Below are 16396 nucleotides of genomic sequence, written 5' to 3' on the forward strand. Positions count from 1 at the left end.
ATAAAAAATGCTGAATGACTAAGGGGTTTAGATTGCTTAAAAATGGAATGAACTGATCAACTGCATAACTCTAAGTTGGTGATATATCAGGTCAGTAGATATATTTATACATATATATCAGTTTAAATAACAACAGAAAATAGAGCCTTTTAAACACAGCACTCAAAGTAGAGGGTAGAACTTGCTGGTTTATCACCACCTAATTGCTTTTTTTCTGACTGATTAATATAAATAAATGTCTTTCAGAATTATAAGCAGGATGGTGGATTCCCTAAGATTCCTATTACCTGGATAGAACAAATCCAGGCACTTTCAGTGAAAAAGACGCTTAAGTTTCTTCCTCATTTGCCACGTTCACTTCCGAGAGATAAAGTTAAGTTTTGTGTTATTGTATTTTATTTTTAAAGCAAACTGTCACTTTGATTTATGAAAGAAAACAAAAGTTGAATATTTTTTGCTTAGTAGCAACAATGTTTTAAGTTAAAAAAACAAATACAAATTTATAGCTTCTTGTTAAAGTTTAGCTCATTTCTATATCTGCTATTGTTGTATCCCACAGACAGGAAAAGGTTCAGTTTTTAGTTGTTATAAATTAGAATAATTATGGAAAGCACAGTGTTCCCCTGACTAACACTTAGCAGAAACATAACAAATACAACTTCATAGAACCCTTCAAAAAAAATCTGAACAATCCTTGTAAGACTTTGACATCAGACAGAGGTGAGGTTAAAAGAAACTAACTACAAATGCTGGATGTTAAAAGGAATCTGAGGAAGTCAATCTTAAATGATCAGAACTTCTTTTTATCCTGATTTGTGATTCCTTTAGGTATTTATCCAGGTAAAAAGTCATGCAAGCATTGGGCTTAACTACATTGTGGACTTGAAAATACATAAATGTACTTTGTTTAGGAATTTATTTACATATTTTACAGTTAGAAAGAAATATTTGAAGAACTGTAATTTAGGTTATTGCAATCTGGTCAATTATTGTTAACCTCTTAATTCTTTGTACAAATCTGAAGAGGCCTATGTTTGCATGAATGATAGTGCCACAATAGTCACGTTAACAGGATATATGACAGATCAAAATACAACCAGAATCCCCTTCAAAACCCATCTGACAAGCAAAAATGTCACTTTAAAAGAGACACATTTTACTGCAGTTGTTTCTCCATCCCACACCAAACCACAAACCCCAAACCAAATAAAAAAACTGCCATGCTGGAACGGTTTAATGGTAATTTTAAAAAGCTTATCTGAAGGTGGTGAACAATAAGGCTGTATTGTCAAAAACAACAACACCAGTGCAGAAGCATTAAGTGAAGGTTTGTCATTATATTTCTGAAGTTAAACACAATGAGCCGCCATGATGGCGCATCATCAACATAGAGGAGAAAATGTCAGGATTCAGGTTCTAGGAAAGTTGTTGGTGGTCATAGCATTATGGTTAAAATGCTATATTAAATAATTTCTTTGTTTTTTTTCTTTTTTATTAATTCAGACAATAACTGAGAATTAAACCATCCGAGCATTGCTTTCATTTTTACAGCAATTTTAATCAAGTAATCAGGAGGAACAACTGAATAAGTCAATAGCTTTTTAAACTAGATTATTCTGTCTGAATCCATTTATAAGAACAAAATCAGGCCTTTCTTTTACTTTTTAAAAACTTGAGCAAAACAGAAGCTAAAACTGGTTTTAAAAAATTTTTTTTTTTTTTTCAAAAAAAGTTTGGTTATATGTAAATGAAAGCCTGGTTGAGCCACTCCATCTGCTGCTCCCTCTTTACGACTGAAATATAAGAAGTCTCCTGAGATAAGGATAAAAAAAGTGCATTCCTGCAGAAAACATGTCACTGCTTACATCCTAGTTCCTAGCAGTAAGCCAGGACTACCAACTTACACATAAGATATAAAGCAAAACAGACAAACAAAAACATATTTAAGTTATACTTTGTAATTTGGTATTTGTGAGCCCACCCTCTGAATGCTGCCCTGGGTAACTGCCAATGTGGCCTATATAAAAACTGCCACTGAGGTAACTTTCATCTTCATTTGGTGATGAAAAAGATGACAAAATCAAAGGAAAAATTGGTCTAAAAACTATAACTTTTTAAAAAAAAAGGCTAATTATACAGGAATGCTATATGTTTAATCAATCTGATTCAAACTTTTTTTTCAGTATTGTTATAAGGTTGTGTTGTTTCACTATGTTTTACTGTATATACTTCAACAATAGCGTTTCATTTTTAAAAATTTGTTTTTGCAAGATGTTGCTGAAGAAATTATGCCAACCAACGGGAGCTCATTAGTTTCAACAAATTAATCTCTTGGCAGTGAAAACAAAAGAGATGATGTCTTCAAAACAGTTTTTTTGGTGTAAAAAACATTATTTTAAAAGTCCTAGTCCTAAAGTCCTAGTCCAAAGTGACTTTTACTAAATTTCTATACATAAAGAAAGATGGAGCTACTGGTTCTAAAATGAGGGAAATAAGCCTGAGTTGGTTAAAGCTCTTCTGTTTAATTTATGATACAACTTAAAGAATTGAGTAGGTGCTCAAACCAAAGACTGCTGCTCACAGAAAGTCAATGCACAGATATAATAAGCTAAGTTCATTGAATACCTTAATTTCAAAGTAAAACACACAGTTTAAGCCAGGGGTCAGCAACACTTTCAATTCAATGAGCCACAGTTTGACTCCACAATATTTTACGTCCACAGCTGCAGAAAAGTGAATCCTTGTATTTAAAAGGAAAGGAAACTAAAGATAGATGACTAATTTCACATATCAGCAGTGAAATAAAATATTTCATTTTTAAAAAGTAAAATAAAAACCTTGTAAAATATGACAGTTAATTGAGACATTTCTATAGATGTGAAACATGAAGAAAGATCATTTGAGACAAAAAAAAAATCAATATTTCATTAATCAGGACGCTAATATCATTAGTGACATATTCTGTAGATATTCTACAGTATGCAGATATTGCATAAAAATTAGACCTAAACATTTTTGCCAAAAATCTAAATGGCAATAATTTTAACCAATATTATGACTGCAATTTAATTTTGATGCACTGACCACATATGTAGAGCCCTAGAAATATGTTAAGAATGTGATAATGTTAAATTAATAGGTATAATCATCTTATTGGGCAAGCATTTTTTTGATTTAGTATTTAGTTAGAATAATTCATTTGGTTTATGACTAAAAAATTGCTCAAAATATTTTCTTTTTTTGTTATTTCAAACATTTCAGTCATGATACTACCCCTTTAAGAAGGACACAATGCATGATGGGAGTTAAAAGTTCATGATCTGTGTATATTTACGGAGACAGAGAAAAATACGTAAACTGTATGCTCAAAATGGATTTTGTTTGATAAAGTTGCACATAAGTGAAAATATATTAGTTTTTTTTGTAATTTTAAAGGGTGCAAAACATACTTGTATATGTTTCACTCCAGGGTTTCGTCTAGAGTCCATTGTTGCAGGTCTTAACTGTAAGCTATGTGTGAAAAAATTGCTTACTTCTACTAGAATGCATAGATCTGAGGCTGAATCCCAAACAAATAACCCTTAACTACCAAGTGTCACTCGCAATAGTCACAGGCTGTGTCTGAACATCCGCCCTAACCCCTAAAACCCTCAATCACTGTATAGAACTGGGACTCTATAGTGGACTTTATTGTGAACTCAGTTAATTGACTGTTCGGACAGATGATCACTACTTTTCGCTCCCGTTTGGTGAAGTAACTCCACCTCCCTGCACGATGCATGTGCCATCTTTGCCATTTGTCGCCGCCACAACAAATCCCATAATATGGGATGTATCTGCTTGTCTAGTGACCATGGATGATCACTACTTTTCAAGGTGCATTGCGAGAAATTTAAAGTCAACAACTTTTTCATCCACTAGACGTTTAGCTATTTGTTTAAAATGGCGTAATCACGATATAGTACCCTATATAGTGATGTTTGGACACAGCCACACTCAATGTCTTTTTTTATTTTTCCTATCTTATTATTTTCTATCAGTGTGATGAAGATGCAGCAAACTAGCAGAACTTACATTTGAATGCACGCATTTCCTCCGCCACTAGTTCGCCGTTACTCCCACTGCCAAGTTCCAGCGAGCCTGCACCGATGCAGAGGTTAGTGCTAAGGGGCCAGTGTGGGATTCAGCCTCAGTGCTGGCTGCAAACCTCTCTTTCTTTATATGTGGCGTTACCTAAACGGCCTAAGTGATAAGTGTATGACCAAAACTAAGCGATTCTGAGATTTCAAAATTGTGATTTGTTCAACTGTGATTTTATTGCAAATGCAATTAATTTCCCAGCCCTAACAAAAACATACAAAGGTACTTTTAAAACACAAGAGCCACAGTGGAGGGACCAAAGAGGAACATGAGGTTCTGGAGGTTCTCCAGAACCTCATGCTCAGGTTGCAGACCCCTGGGTTAAGTGCTGATCCCTTTTCTTTCAATAGGCTCTGCTATGTGTTACTGTAAGTGGTAAAGGCATTCACAAAGCATGCTGTCAAAAGATAAACTACAGAAAAAATATTGACGTTTAAAATTTGTGACATTTAGGACCTAAATTGGTGCTTCCCTGGACTATGAATTTCCCTAAAAGCTTGTAAATACTGATTCACCTAAAACCTTCAAATAAAGGACAAAATGCATAGTGCAATAAAGAAAAACAAGCAAACAAAAACAACCTTTTTGGCGAGACCTCAGTGAAAAAAGCATGGCTCATTCGCTCTTTCAACCGGTGTGTTGTGTTCAGGTGTCAGAGGGTTTGTAAAAGGGGGGAGTGCACATACATGACATATAAACCCCACTACTCACCCTTTTTTGTAAGCGATCATTCAATTAATCCCTGTGTTTCAGAAAACTGCAAAAGGTATGAGGTAGGAATGAGCGAGAGGACAGACGGGACAACTTGAGACAAATTAAAACACATGAGCCAGTCTGAGATGGTAACAGCGGGTAAAAACAGTGGCAACTTCAACCTAAGAAGACTCCTACAGTACGCTTTAACCAGCATCAACAGCGGAGAACTCTGACTGATCAGGGTACCTGTAGGCTGGAGATGGCCGAGGGTGGGGTCATCAGACTCTGCTCCAGTAAGGGGTTAAGAGGGGTGTTTCCAGGCAGGTGAGTTGCACGCCAGTACACCTCCAGGTATTCAGCCAAATGTTCACAAGCATCTTCTAGCTGGTTCTCATCCAAAATGACATCAAACATATCCTGAAAGAGAACCCATACAAAACATGTTTCTCTAAATTGCAATTTAACATACTTATTTGTGAAAAAGTTTGTATTTATTATTATTCTTTTTAATGCAAACTAAAGCAAGAAAGCCAATTAATTGGAAATTATGGACTCAAATTAATTACATCCGGCCTCTCGGTTTGTACTTTTAGTTTGTTTTTAAACAAGGAAAGTAATTTGATCCACTTGTTCGGTTCTGGACCAACAGGCCAATCACTGACACTCTCATGGGGATAGTGGCTCTGGAGGTAAGGGCTCATCATGTAACGAGTGGGTTGCTCTTTCAGTCACCATATCCTTGTGCAAGGCATTAACCCAAGCTTGCTGCTGTTTGTGGTCGGAGGACCTGGGCGCTCCGATTGTATGACAGTTTTGGTTCTGTCAGTTAGCCCCAGGGCAGCTGTGGCTACGTCTTATTTTCCAAAAATAAAAGTACAACTGACCATAAAATAAAAAGTATTTATTTGATATCCTTAACCTGAACATTTAATGCTCAGGCATTTCATTGTTTTCAATTGAAATAAAAAAATAAGGTAAGTGAATACGTACTGATATAAACACAAAATCAAATTAAGTTCCAATTCTACGTTTATGGACAAAAAGCAGAGCTCTTCTGAATAAGTCCCCTATAGACACATCTAAACTTGACAAATTAATAAAAAATAAAAAAAATAAGATTTATATTCACTATGTTGTTCTTACTTTGTTTACATCATTGATTGATCATTTATTTCGAACACTTAATAAAAAGCAAATTCACCATGTTAATGAAACATCTTCTCCTGAATCCCCAGCAATGGGATGTTTTAGCCATTTATCCTTGACTACAGCTGCTTTGGTGCGTTCTTCTCTTGTGACCTTTGCCTTGACCCCTGTCTTCCTGCTCTCACTCGCAGGGAAGTAGGGTAGGTGCACAGCACGGACACCCACTGTAGTCTTTCATGAAAATTATGATTAGGACATTTTTTTAAATCGTTTTGGTTGATAAAATCTTTTTTGGGTCCTTAAAGCGCAAAATCAATCCCATTTTTTTTTATTATCCGGTAAGTAAAATATGAAACGTTTTCCACGTACCCCGTGCAATGCACTGGCGGAGCACTAGCAGGCCAGCTGACAGCCATATATATATATATATATCTATATATATATATATAAATATAAAGACTCGATTGATCAATCTTGAATTAGGTCTTACATTTTTTAAGTAACCTTTTCTGGAAGCAAGAGAAACATATTTAATAGTTAATTAAATAAGTGAAAAATATTTAAGAATAAAAAAATATAGTTCTTTGTAAAATGCAAGCATCTCAGGTAACATTTAAATGTTTATATTTACAAATAGATCTTTCCAGTTTTTATTTTATGAAATTTGGCTTTCCATACCTGCTCCAGTCGGACTTGATCCTATTTATAGATTTTTACTTGTTTGATTTATACTTGTGCGACGTTTAAATTGGACCACAAAATGTTCCGGTCAAAATCTTTCTTAAGAAGTTAACGCTAAACAGATTTGTAAAGTAAATAAATATTTACTTCCACCGCAGCATTGTTGCACACTGGACGTGCCATGCAGCCACGTCAGGCAATTTCAAAACTTCTCAATCTCTTAACAATGCCCTTTGGTCCGCTCTTTATTATAACTTCATCTGGCAAAGATAGATCAGAGAAACTGCGTCAGCAGCATAACCAGTTAGAATGAATGGATGGACTTTCCAATACTGCAGTGGATAATTGGAAAAAAGTAATAATAGAAAAAAGATTCTATGAAACTTAAGAATAAAGCTCCAATTTCCTTGCGAACATCTTTAAAATATAATAATATTTGTGGCAAATGATTTAGGGGCTGATTTAGGGCCCCCTCTCTACCCTGGGTCCGGGACAACCGACCCCAACCCTTATCGGTGGGTGTGGGTACTAGTACCCTTGATTGGGAATCACTGGTGTAGCTAACCACCATCAGTGTGTGAAATACTGAATGCAGTCTGAAGAGCTTTGGAGTTCTTCAATTAATGTGCCAACAAGTACAGCATATTTGTGTTTTTATTGCAGCTTAAATATTATTGTGAGTTTCAAGATCAGCTCATTCAATGCAAGTTTTGAGAAATTTAATTTCGAAGTTTGGAGCAATGTCAAAGATTGAAAGCCCACAGCAGGTTATGAGAAGCATTTCTAAGCAACAGATGGTGGGTAGTAAGGATATGAGTAGCCTACTATCTTCACTGCCACGGTGGCAGGTAAAAATGTGTTCAGAAAATTCCCTTTTATCACAGTAAAAATGCTCATCAGAAACTGAGCAAAAACTGCAACATCTACCTGAAATAGTCAAGAATGTTTGCTTTTCTTACTTATATTTATTTCCAGAAGTGGTTATTAATCACTATGGTGTTTCAATGCAGACAGGGCTAGACACTGACAACTTGTAAATATGTGGATTAAAGTGCTAGCCTGTTAGGTCTCAAAGATTTCTCTGACTTTGCTGTCACTGGATAAATTATCTTAGAACCTGCTGCTTTAGGTGTCCACTGAAGTAAGAGTTAAAGTAGCAACTAAGGGATTAAAAATTCAAGAATCTACTGATGAGTATGTTCCTTAAACATTGAGGTTTGTCTCTGTTGCAGTGGCTCTCACTCAAACAGAGGAATATTACACAATTATTATTAGTGATTACTTAATTAGCATCTTAGCTCATGCAGGTTCGACAGTAAACTCTTGTGAATAAAAGGTTTCTGACTGGGAGCGAGCAAATAGTGGAGCACTCACAGGGGGGCACTGAGAGAGTTTGTCTGCAGCCATCATCTGCACGTTCAGGTGCTTGCTCTGAGACTTCCCCCTGGATTTGACCAGCCTCTGCAGCACCTGAGTGACAAAGGATAAACTCAGTTAGGAATCTTGGAGGGTGAGGGAGCCTGAAGTCAATGATCAGAGCAACACAGACCTTTGGTGAGGAAACTTTAACGTAGACAATGATGGGGGCAAGGGATGTTTTAGCAAGCTGTGCGGGGTGGTTGATGGTGTCAGCATCCAGAACCACCAGCTGCAGGGTTTTGGCGAGCTCAAATATCCTCTCAATCTCACTCTGAACCTCCGCTGCACACATGAGATACACTTTGCTCATACTTACTTCAGCACCAAAGCAAAGACATTTTTGTGCTGACATTAGCTCTGTTACCAAGGCTGGAGCGTGTGTTGGATCTCTCCATTATGGGTCTTTTGTTCAGGACGGATCTCTTGGCTAAGGACAGGTCGGCAGTTACACGGGTGATGGAGATCCTGTAAATAAATCACATTAAATTACACACAGATTCATGTTGAACGTCTAATTCAGATAAAACTCAGTTTGTTAGGTTTTACAGACCTTCCCTCAAATCTGTGTTTCAGAAAGTCAAAAAGAGCTTTCTGCATCATGTCTGTCACCTGCCAGAGAAAAAAAATGCTTTTATTCAAACATACATTATGTTTGCAGAAGGAATGTGGAATATTCAGATCATGTCAACAGAGCATCTCTGGTTATCATACTTAAGAAGCCTTTACTGAAATAAAATCTTTAAAACAAACTCAACTTAAACATAGAGAAAGTGATATTGAGATTGAATTAATTGTAGATAAATGAAAAACTAACACTTAATGCAGTCTTAGCAGTCCTTATGCACATTGCAGGTAAACCATCCATCCATCCATCCATCCATCCATCCATCCATCCATCCATCCATCCATCCATCCATCCATCCATCCATCCATCCATCCATCCATCTGGTGCTTATTCACCAGATAAGGACGGTCTAGGTGCTGTCAGAGAAGAAACATGACCGCCCCCTCTCCTTTGGTTAAATTCAAATCCATCAGCACAGTTATTTTGTCCATCAGTTAAAACTTAGTGTTATGCAACCAAATAAACTTCTCAAGTAAAAGTCCCAGTTTTATTTATAAAAAAACAAAAACAAAGTAGTTATCTTTGAGATAACATAATAACTGTTTGTTTGCTGTCAAAGCATCTTGATACATTTAATGTTATGAAAACTTTGTTTAAACTATTCATAATGCATTTTCTTGCTGCAGGTCGCTCTGAAAGCTCTACCCTCACATCCAAAACACTGTTGTTTCATTAGAATTTGCTGATGCTTCTTTAAAGCTTGCTGTGGTCAGATTAGATGCCTCTTTTAGAAATCTTCACCTCCTCTATCTGTATTGTTCATTTTTAATCTTCCGACCTGCAGGGTCAAACCAGCAGACTTACTGGGTTTAATAGGTTTTATTATATGCTCAGCTAACAATTACAACAGAGGCACTATAATGTTAAATAATAGTTCTGATGAATATATCTCCATTTATTTGGTAAACATAGAGGATTGAAGTGGGCGAGATTAACCTTTGCTGGTAGGACAGAGGAGAAGGATGATGGTTGGTGCAGCAGGAATAAATACCCAAACCCACATACACAGGAAAAAGATTTAGACAGCAGGGAATATTTGATATTGATAGTAAGAACTTCTGCTCTTAACTTTCAAATGCATTTCTTCTCAAGAAGCAATATTTAGTCCAGATATAAATATCCATTTATATCAAGAGTGTATTTTTGTTGAACAAAACTCACTAATAGGTTTTAATGTAACCAACAAAACTTGCAGTTAAAATTCAGAGGCTGACCTCATAGCCCTTCAGTGACGGTCCCACAAGGACCACCGGCCTCATAGAGGGCACCACGTCATAGGGAGGGACATGTTCCTGCAGGAATAGGTAAGCATGGAAGTAAGAGATGAAGGAGAGAGAAGAAAAGATCAGTTGTCATGATATAGTTGTTTTTACAAGATAACAAAATGAAATACCCTTTTCTTCGTTTTACACACAATTAACAATTATTCTGTGCTTTAGGGTTAAATATGGTTACAAGTGTTAAACTTGGTTGGTTGAAGTGTGAGAAATAGGAATTTAGTCTTCCAACTTTAGAATAAAGATAAAAAAAATATATTCGTAGACCCTCTGAAACTACAAGCGTTTGTAAACTTCATAGATCAAGAAATATTTTTAATTTATAGTTAATTTATCCTACAACATACATTTTATAGTAACGAAAATATATTGTTAGCTTAATTCAGAATTAACTGTATTATAAAACCCTTCTTGGTATTCAGAAAGAGTTAGAACATACCTGTTTTTGCTTCTGTTTAGCTTGTAAAAACAAAAAATGACAATCAAAGACAGTTAAGTAGAGGGGAGGACAGAAACTGGCCTCTGGTCATCTCCCAGCGCTGGAAGGTGGGTTGAAGTACTTACATTCGCCTGCAGATGGAGGCGTGGTCCTCCAGCTTCCTGTCACCATGTCCCCTAAACTAGAGGAGTTCCCTCCTGTTTTCCTGCAACAGCAGCAACATGTTGGATTATAACTCTCCAAATATAGAAAAAATACATGTTGTAGGAAGTAAATAAAGCAAATGTGTGAAGTTTAAACCTCTGTTTCTGCTCCTGTTTCAGCCTCATGGCCTCCAGCCGAAGAGGGCTGGGGATGAAGGCGATGTCTGCTCCCTCTTTCACTAACCTCCCGATCCACCAGTCATTGTTGTACTTCTGTTAAAGTCAGGAGATCAACCACTCTAAATTAAATCTACCCGTGCTGGCACTTTCTCATCTTTAGCAGAAAGTCATGACTCACCTCTTTGATGTGCAGGAAATCTTTGGCATCAAAATTGACTGCAGCTCCTTGGACCGGACAGTCCTCATCCAGAGCTCCACAGTAGCTTACATTTGTCTTTACTGCAAACGCTACAGGTTTAGACTATGAATCCATAAGAAAGAAAAGGACATTCCTCAGTGATGGGAAATATCATAGGAAGCTTGTAGACCTGGCTTTTGGGCTGAAAATATTCTGATGCTGATAAATATCCTAACTTGAACTGTGTTGACTTTCTTTTCCATCCTAAACTAAAATTAAGGTGAAAACAATTCAGGTGACTTTTGAAAAAGATCATAAGATTCTTTGTGGCTGCTAAATAATATCTATAACAAATACATATTACCATCCTCATCAAACAGTATAAGTCTGTCTGAATTTGTGAGAAAACTGAGGGCCACTAATGAGTTGGATGTTTGGTGAAATATATTTTGGACATTTTAAAACAACACGTGTGAAGGGAAGCTCAGTGAAAACAGAATAATGAGTTTCAGTAACAAATGTATTTATATGAACACAGGGTGTGGCTAAGAAAGCATGTCTGTCTCAACAGGGATGTGGCCGGAAAGACAAGGACGTCATTTTTAACAAAAACCCAACAACGATATCCTGCTAGCCCTGCCTAGCATATATCCCATAGTTTTGATTCTGTATTTGCCCCAATGATATGATTTGGCAGAGATGAGTGAAAACATTAACAGATTAAAGAAAGGGGAAGAGTGCTGGTTGGATATTGAGGAGATTTTTTTGATATATGGAGATGAAGTGTTGAATCTGTTTCTTTCAAAAGGTTGCTTACAAATTTTAGATGGAATACCCTCAATTACTTAAAGCCTAAGTAATATTTTTGCCTTAATGGATGAGAAGGTGTTTGCAAGTTCCTCCTGACCGGATTAAGTAAAAGTTGGATTTATCTGTTAACTCCTTGAAGCAAATCAAAAATGTGAATCATCTTGGCTGCTACTGCTGTGATAGGCTGAAAGATTGACATAGAAGGCATGTACCCTAGTCAGCTCAAAGAACTTTGTTGAATGTCTCTCCCCTTTGCAAAGACTTTCCATAGGAGCATTGATACTGTGTAGAATTCAGATTGTTCAAATTTATGTTGTTGTTCTACCCAAAAATGGTGGAAGTTCCTTCTGACCATCCCCTTTCGATAACTGTGAAGGCGCCCCTGGCGGTGTACCTTAGCTCTGTCAAGCTGCTGTTGTGCCTGGCGTTCGGCTTCACGCCGATACGCCTCGCGGTCCTCCTCGGCTGACAGGTCTGAATCCGACGGTCTACTGGTATACGAATCAGCAGACCCCTGTCAAGACAGATTCACATTGACATTAGGCTCTATGGAGGAAATCATTTTGCATGACACAAATACTCAGCTCAAAGCTGCATAGAAGAACATTGGGAACAGAAACGCAGACCCGCTGGTTCTGCAGGAAAGCTCCCTCATCTGTGTTCTCTTCTGCAGCCTTTCTACATGCAGGTGTGGATGTAAATATGTATGTGCATTCATGAAAGAATTCAAGTGGGGATCTATGAAACAATGCACCGCTCTCCCACACCAGCTATCTTATGACAGACCAAATATAGCACAAAGGAAGCAATGCTTCCTTTTCTTTCCCGCTTGGCCCGAATCCATTCCAGCATCCCCCTCAGTGCAGCACATACATCCTTTATTCCCTGGTCTGTTCTCCAGAGACTTCTTTTCATTAGAGAAATACACACTGTGTATCATTTTTCCGTGTAAGCAGTTAAATAACAAATCCCAGGAATGGCTAGCACATTAAGCAATGGCAGAGTTCTACCAGCATGTTTTAGAAGATTATATATACTGTATGCCAATTTCAGAGAAAAATAATCATAGTAAAAAAAAGGAGTTTTTAGATGACGATTTAATTTTTTAAGAGACCAAACCAACATGGCCAGGTGTAATTACTGCCAGGCCTTTAGAATCGACAAACTCCTGTCTGACAGCACAGGGTTAACGGACCATAAAAAGCAACACATCATCTCCTGATCTTCAAAAACAAATAGGAAACTAGATTTGTGACACCCTTAGGTCTGAGGAGGCTAACAAAGCCCAACCAGAGTAGGATCCATTATCTACAAATAAAACATTGAACAGTAGTCTGCCTTTCCAGGACTGGCTGGGTTGCAGAATTAGCTCCTCCAGGACGTCACAAGAAAACTCAGAACATGTCAAAATTACTGCAGGTTTCACTTGCCTCAGTTAAGTTCATGATTCAACAAAAGAAAACAAAAAGGTTAAAACAACGACTAATCAAAGCACAAAGAACAAAAGCAACTGTCCTCACATTTAGTAATAAATAATCTGTGGACTGAAAAAAGTGTGAGTTTTTGGAGACATGTCTCCTATTAAATGTGTTGAAAAGTAAAAGCATTGGAGACAGAAAAAAAAAGTATCACACAATAAACAAGTTGGTGTTTGTTTGATGTTTTGTGCCTCCTTTGCCTCAATTCTGTTCAACCCACTTTATTGCTACTAAAGGGAAGTTAAATGCTGTAATAACTTTTTTTCTTTAGACTATTTTTTTAAATGTTGATAGCTGTAAGCAGGAAGGATAATCTGTGGAGGATATGTCCGGATCTGAGGAAGCCTTTGACTAAAGGCACTCTGGGCCTGATCTTAAATTATTCTAATTAAGAGGCACTAAATTACATCTCCATTTTTTAAAAATTTCTTTTAGTTTTAGAAAACTTTGTAGAACAAAGCCGGCCTTTTTTATCAGCTTGTTGAGCTTCCTTGAGTCATTTGCTGCTGTTAGTCCAACAGATGAAGACATGCAACAAGCACTGAGGGACTTCGACTTCCCGAAGAAGTAATTCTGCTGTGTCCCTTTCTGTAGACGTCTGTCATCCAGGTCAACACCGAGGTAGTTATGCTCTTCCAACACCACCACTAATTTTCCTATGATGTTAATAGCATTTTACTTTATCCTATTTTTTCTGAAATCTACAAACATCCCTTGTTTTGTTTGATTTCAGGTTCTGACAATTATTTCCCCACTATGCCAAAAAGTGATTCAAGAGTTTGTGACTTTATCCTCACTTTTAGAAGGCATTCAGTTATTTTTGACAGGTTAATCTAGATTGATTGGCATCGTATAAATAAATTCCTAATCTGATCATTACATTTTTTTTACTTGTGTAAGTTGTTGTGACAAAAAAGCAAGTACAACAACTAAATAATTCCAAACACTTTATCTGAGGGTTCTAAATTTGTCACTGAGACAAAAAAGCACAGGAGAAACTAAATTAAATCAACTGAGAATAAACTAAAAAGAACAGATTAAAGACTAAGTAAATGCAATCCACTCAGAAAAACTATTAGCAACATTCTTGTAAAGAAAAGACATTTTTTCTGCAACATCTGAGCAGCTTGCAACGCTAATTTGACTGCTTTTCCTCGCCTTCCATGAGTATAAGCTCAGTGGTGGTCATCCATCTTGCCAACATATACAAACGCATCCTCTGGAGGACCAATTAGCAACACAACAACATATAGGTAGAAGTTCCCCAAACAGAGACCAAAACCACTGACACCTTTTGCAGAACACATGCAGGAAACCCAGAATGAAGACAGCAGCTGTGCCAGCAAACAGCTCTCCCCGTTTCTTTTTTTGGTTTGGCGTCTCTGTTAGATAACTAGATGTGATTTCTAGCACTCGCAAGCTCTGTGAGGCACCACTGCACCAGAGCCAGAGCAACACTGACAGACAGAAAAGGAGGGTGAGCAGCAAGAGGTGGAAACAGAGGGGAGAAGGAGAGAGAGATATCAGAGTAATGGATACAGCTAAAGATACACTGAGAGGACAGGAATGTTCAAGTAACTGAAAAATGAGGGGGTTAGAGGCAAGAAGGGCAGATGCTACCTTGATGAAAAAAAATTAGAGACAATGAAGGACAAAAAAAGAACAGAAATATGAGACAATGATATGGTGCATACCTGGCTGATTAAGAGGACGACACTAGATCCAGATAAAGACATCAATGGGAATTTTCTCACTGTTGCAGCGTCCCTGTCTTCACTAGGAATGCTCACAAACCCTCACAGACATAAAAGCAGAATAAACGTGGTGGTGGGCGCAGAGTAGAGGCGTTACATGTAAGGTTCATTACAACACAGGAGGTGATTGCTGCTCCTTGTGTTTACAAGGAGACAACCTGTTTAATATATCAAAAGTCTTCTTTACAATAAGAGTAGTGGGACATAAAGCAGGGGCTTATCTAGGTGACCCTTTACCGCATTGCAGTTTGTAACGATGGTAAGCAACATCTTCATCCTACTTTTTTTTTAGGAGAATGTCTTGTTTTCCTGCTAACATCTTCTTCTGCAGGCTGAATTTAACTCTGCTCCTTCCTCCTCTGCCTCTGTGTTTATTTTTCACATGCTGCAACACTGATTGCCCCAACTCTGCAGAGTGGTGGGCAAGTGAGAAAAGTGTGTCACCAAGCTCGCCTGGTGCTGAGATGAGAGGGACAAATACTTCAACAGTCCAGGAGACCCTCAACGAGGGAGTTCAACTAATTAGATCGAGGTTTCTACAGGAATGTTATGTTATTCTCTTGATCCTATTAAGTTGTAGTGTTTTCACAAACCGGGTGGTGAAAATATCATATATACTCAATTTAATCAACTGAGATAAACAGAGTAGATCAAATATGCTGCTTCTTGAAAGAGGTTTTAACACAAGTGGCTCTGTGCTCAAAATGGTCAGTCTGTCCTAGTTACTGATTTAAAGTTGATCCAATAATCTTACTCTGGATCCTTGACCCATTGCTACTAGATTTCCTTTTTTGTACATAATCAATCACCTTATGCCAAAGTCATGTATGGTGTTACATGGGGTTATGTTCTTGGACTTATTCTGCTCACTCTGTATGTTCTTCCTCAGGAAAATATTAGACAACTCGTACAAGCACAGTTTCCTTGTTTTACCGATGTATCTATAGACCAGTAGGAATTTGGACATTCTTGTCTTGATGCCATCAGTCCATACTGCCCAGTATTCTTTAAATCTAAGCTGTGACAAAGACAACTGATAACAAATTTTTCCTTTAAGGGTAAGAAAACCTGCTTGAAAATATTTAGTATCAATTGGAGTTGTCTAAAATAGTGATAATCCGAAAAGTATTGATAATTAAAGGTATAGAGGATGATATTTTATTTCTGAGTGGATCCTCTAAATAAGTGGTCCTCCTAACTGTCAATCATTCTGGGAATATGTTTACGTAAGGCCGTCCTACGTTGTAGCTAGTTGTCTTATTCTGTGAATGCACACTATCTGTCGTGTTGCTGTTAACATAAACAAAACGTGTTGCACAATGCTCGCACACTGTTGCACTTTTATCCACAGCTTTCTTTCCGCCGTCATCGTAGGTCACTCTAAATGCAAAGTGGTCCCATACAGCAGACCTATAAAGTGCTGCTGGCGC

General features: G+C 37.4%; 1 protein-coding gene across 2 annotated transcripts in view; it reads right to left on the reverse strand.

The window, feature by feature from the left end:
- The window catches only part of LOC107090276 (voltage-dependent L-type calcium channel subunit beta-4-like), a 44295-nt gene that overhangs the window by 4445 nt on the left and 23454 nt on the right, over positions 1–16396 (reverse strand). Inside the window, exons 3-14 of one of the 2 annotated variants that reach the window (XM_015383577.1) lie at positions 12129–12248; positions 10925–11047; positions 10724–10839; positions 10549–10628; positions 10424–10443; positions 9922–9999; positions 8633–8691; positions 8447–8547; positions 8213–8364; positions 8038–8133; positions 5083–5253; positions 4852–4897 (exon numbers count right to left, since the gene is read on the reverse strand). In XM_015383577.1, the coding sequence (XP_015239063.1) occupies positions 4868–4897; positions 5083–5253; positions 8038–8133; positions 8213–8364; positions 8447–8547; positions 8633–8691; positions 9922–9999; positions 10424–10443; positions 10549–10628; positions 10724–10839; positions 10925–11047; positions 12129–12248 (1146 nt within the window). In that variant the 3' untranslated portion in view covers positions 4852–4867. The remainder of the gene's footprint in view (positions 1–4851; positions 4898–5082; positions 5254–8037; positions 8134–8212; positions 8365–8446; positions 8548–8632; positions 8692–9921; positions 10000–10423; positions 10444–10548; positions 10629–10723; positions 10840–10924; positions 11048–12128; positions 12249–16396) is intronic. The other variant, XM_015383576.1, reaches the window with a different exon arrangement.

This window comes from Cyprinodon variegatus, unplaced genomic scaffold (genome assembly GCF_000732505.1).
Source record: "Cyprinodon variegatus isolate N-32 unplaced genomic scaffold, C_variegatus-1.0 Scaffold287, whole genome shotgun sequence".
In the NCBI taxonomy this organism is placed as follows: domain Eukaryota; kingdom Metazoa; phylum Chordata; class Actinopteri; order Cyprinodontiformes; family Cyprinodontidae; genus Cyprinodon; species Cyprinodon variegatus.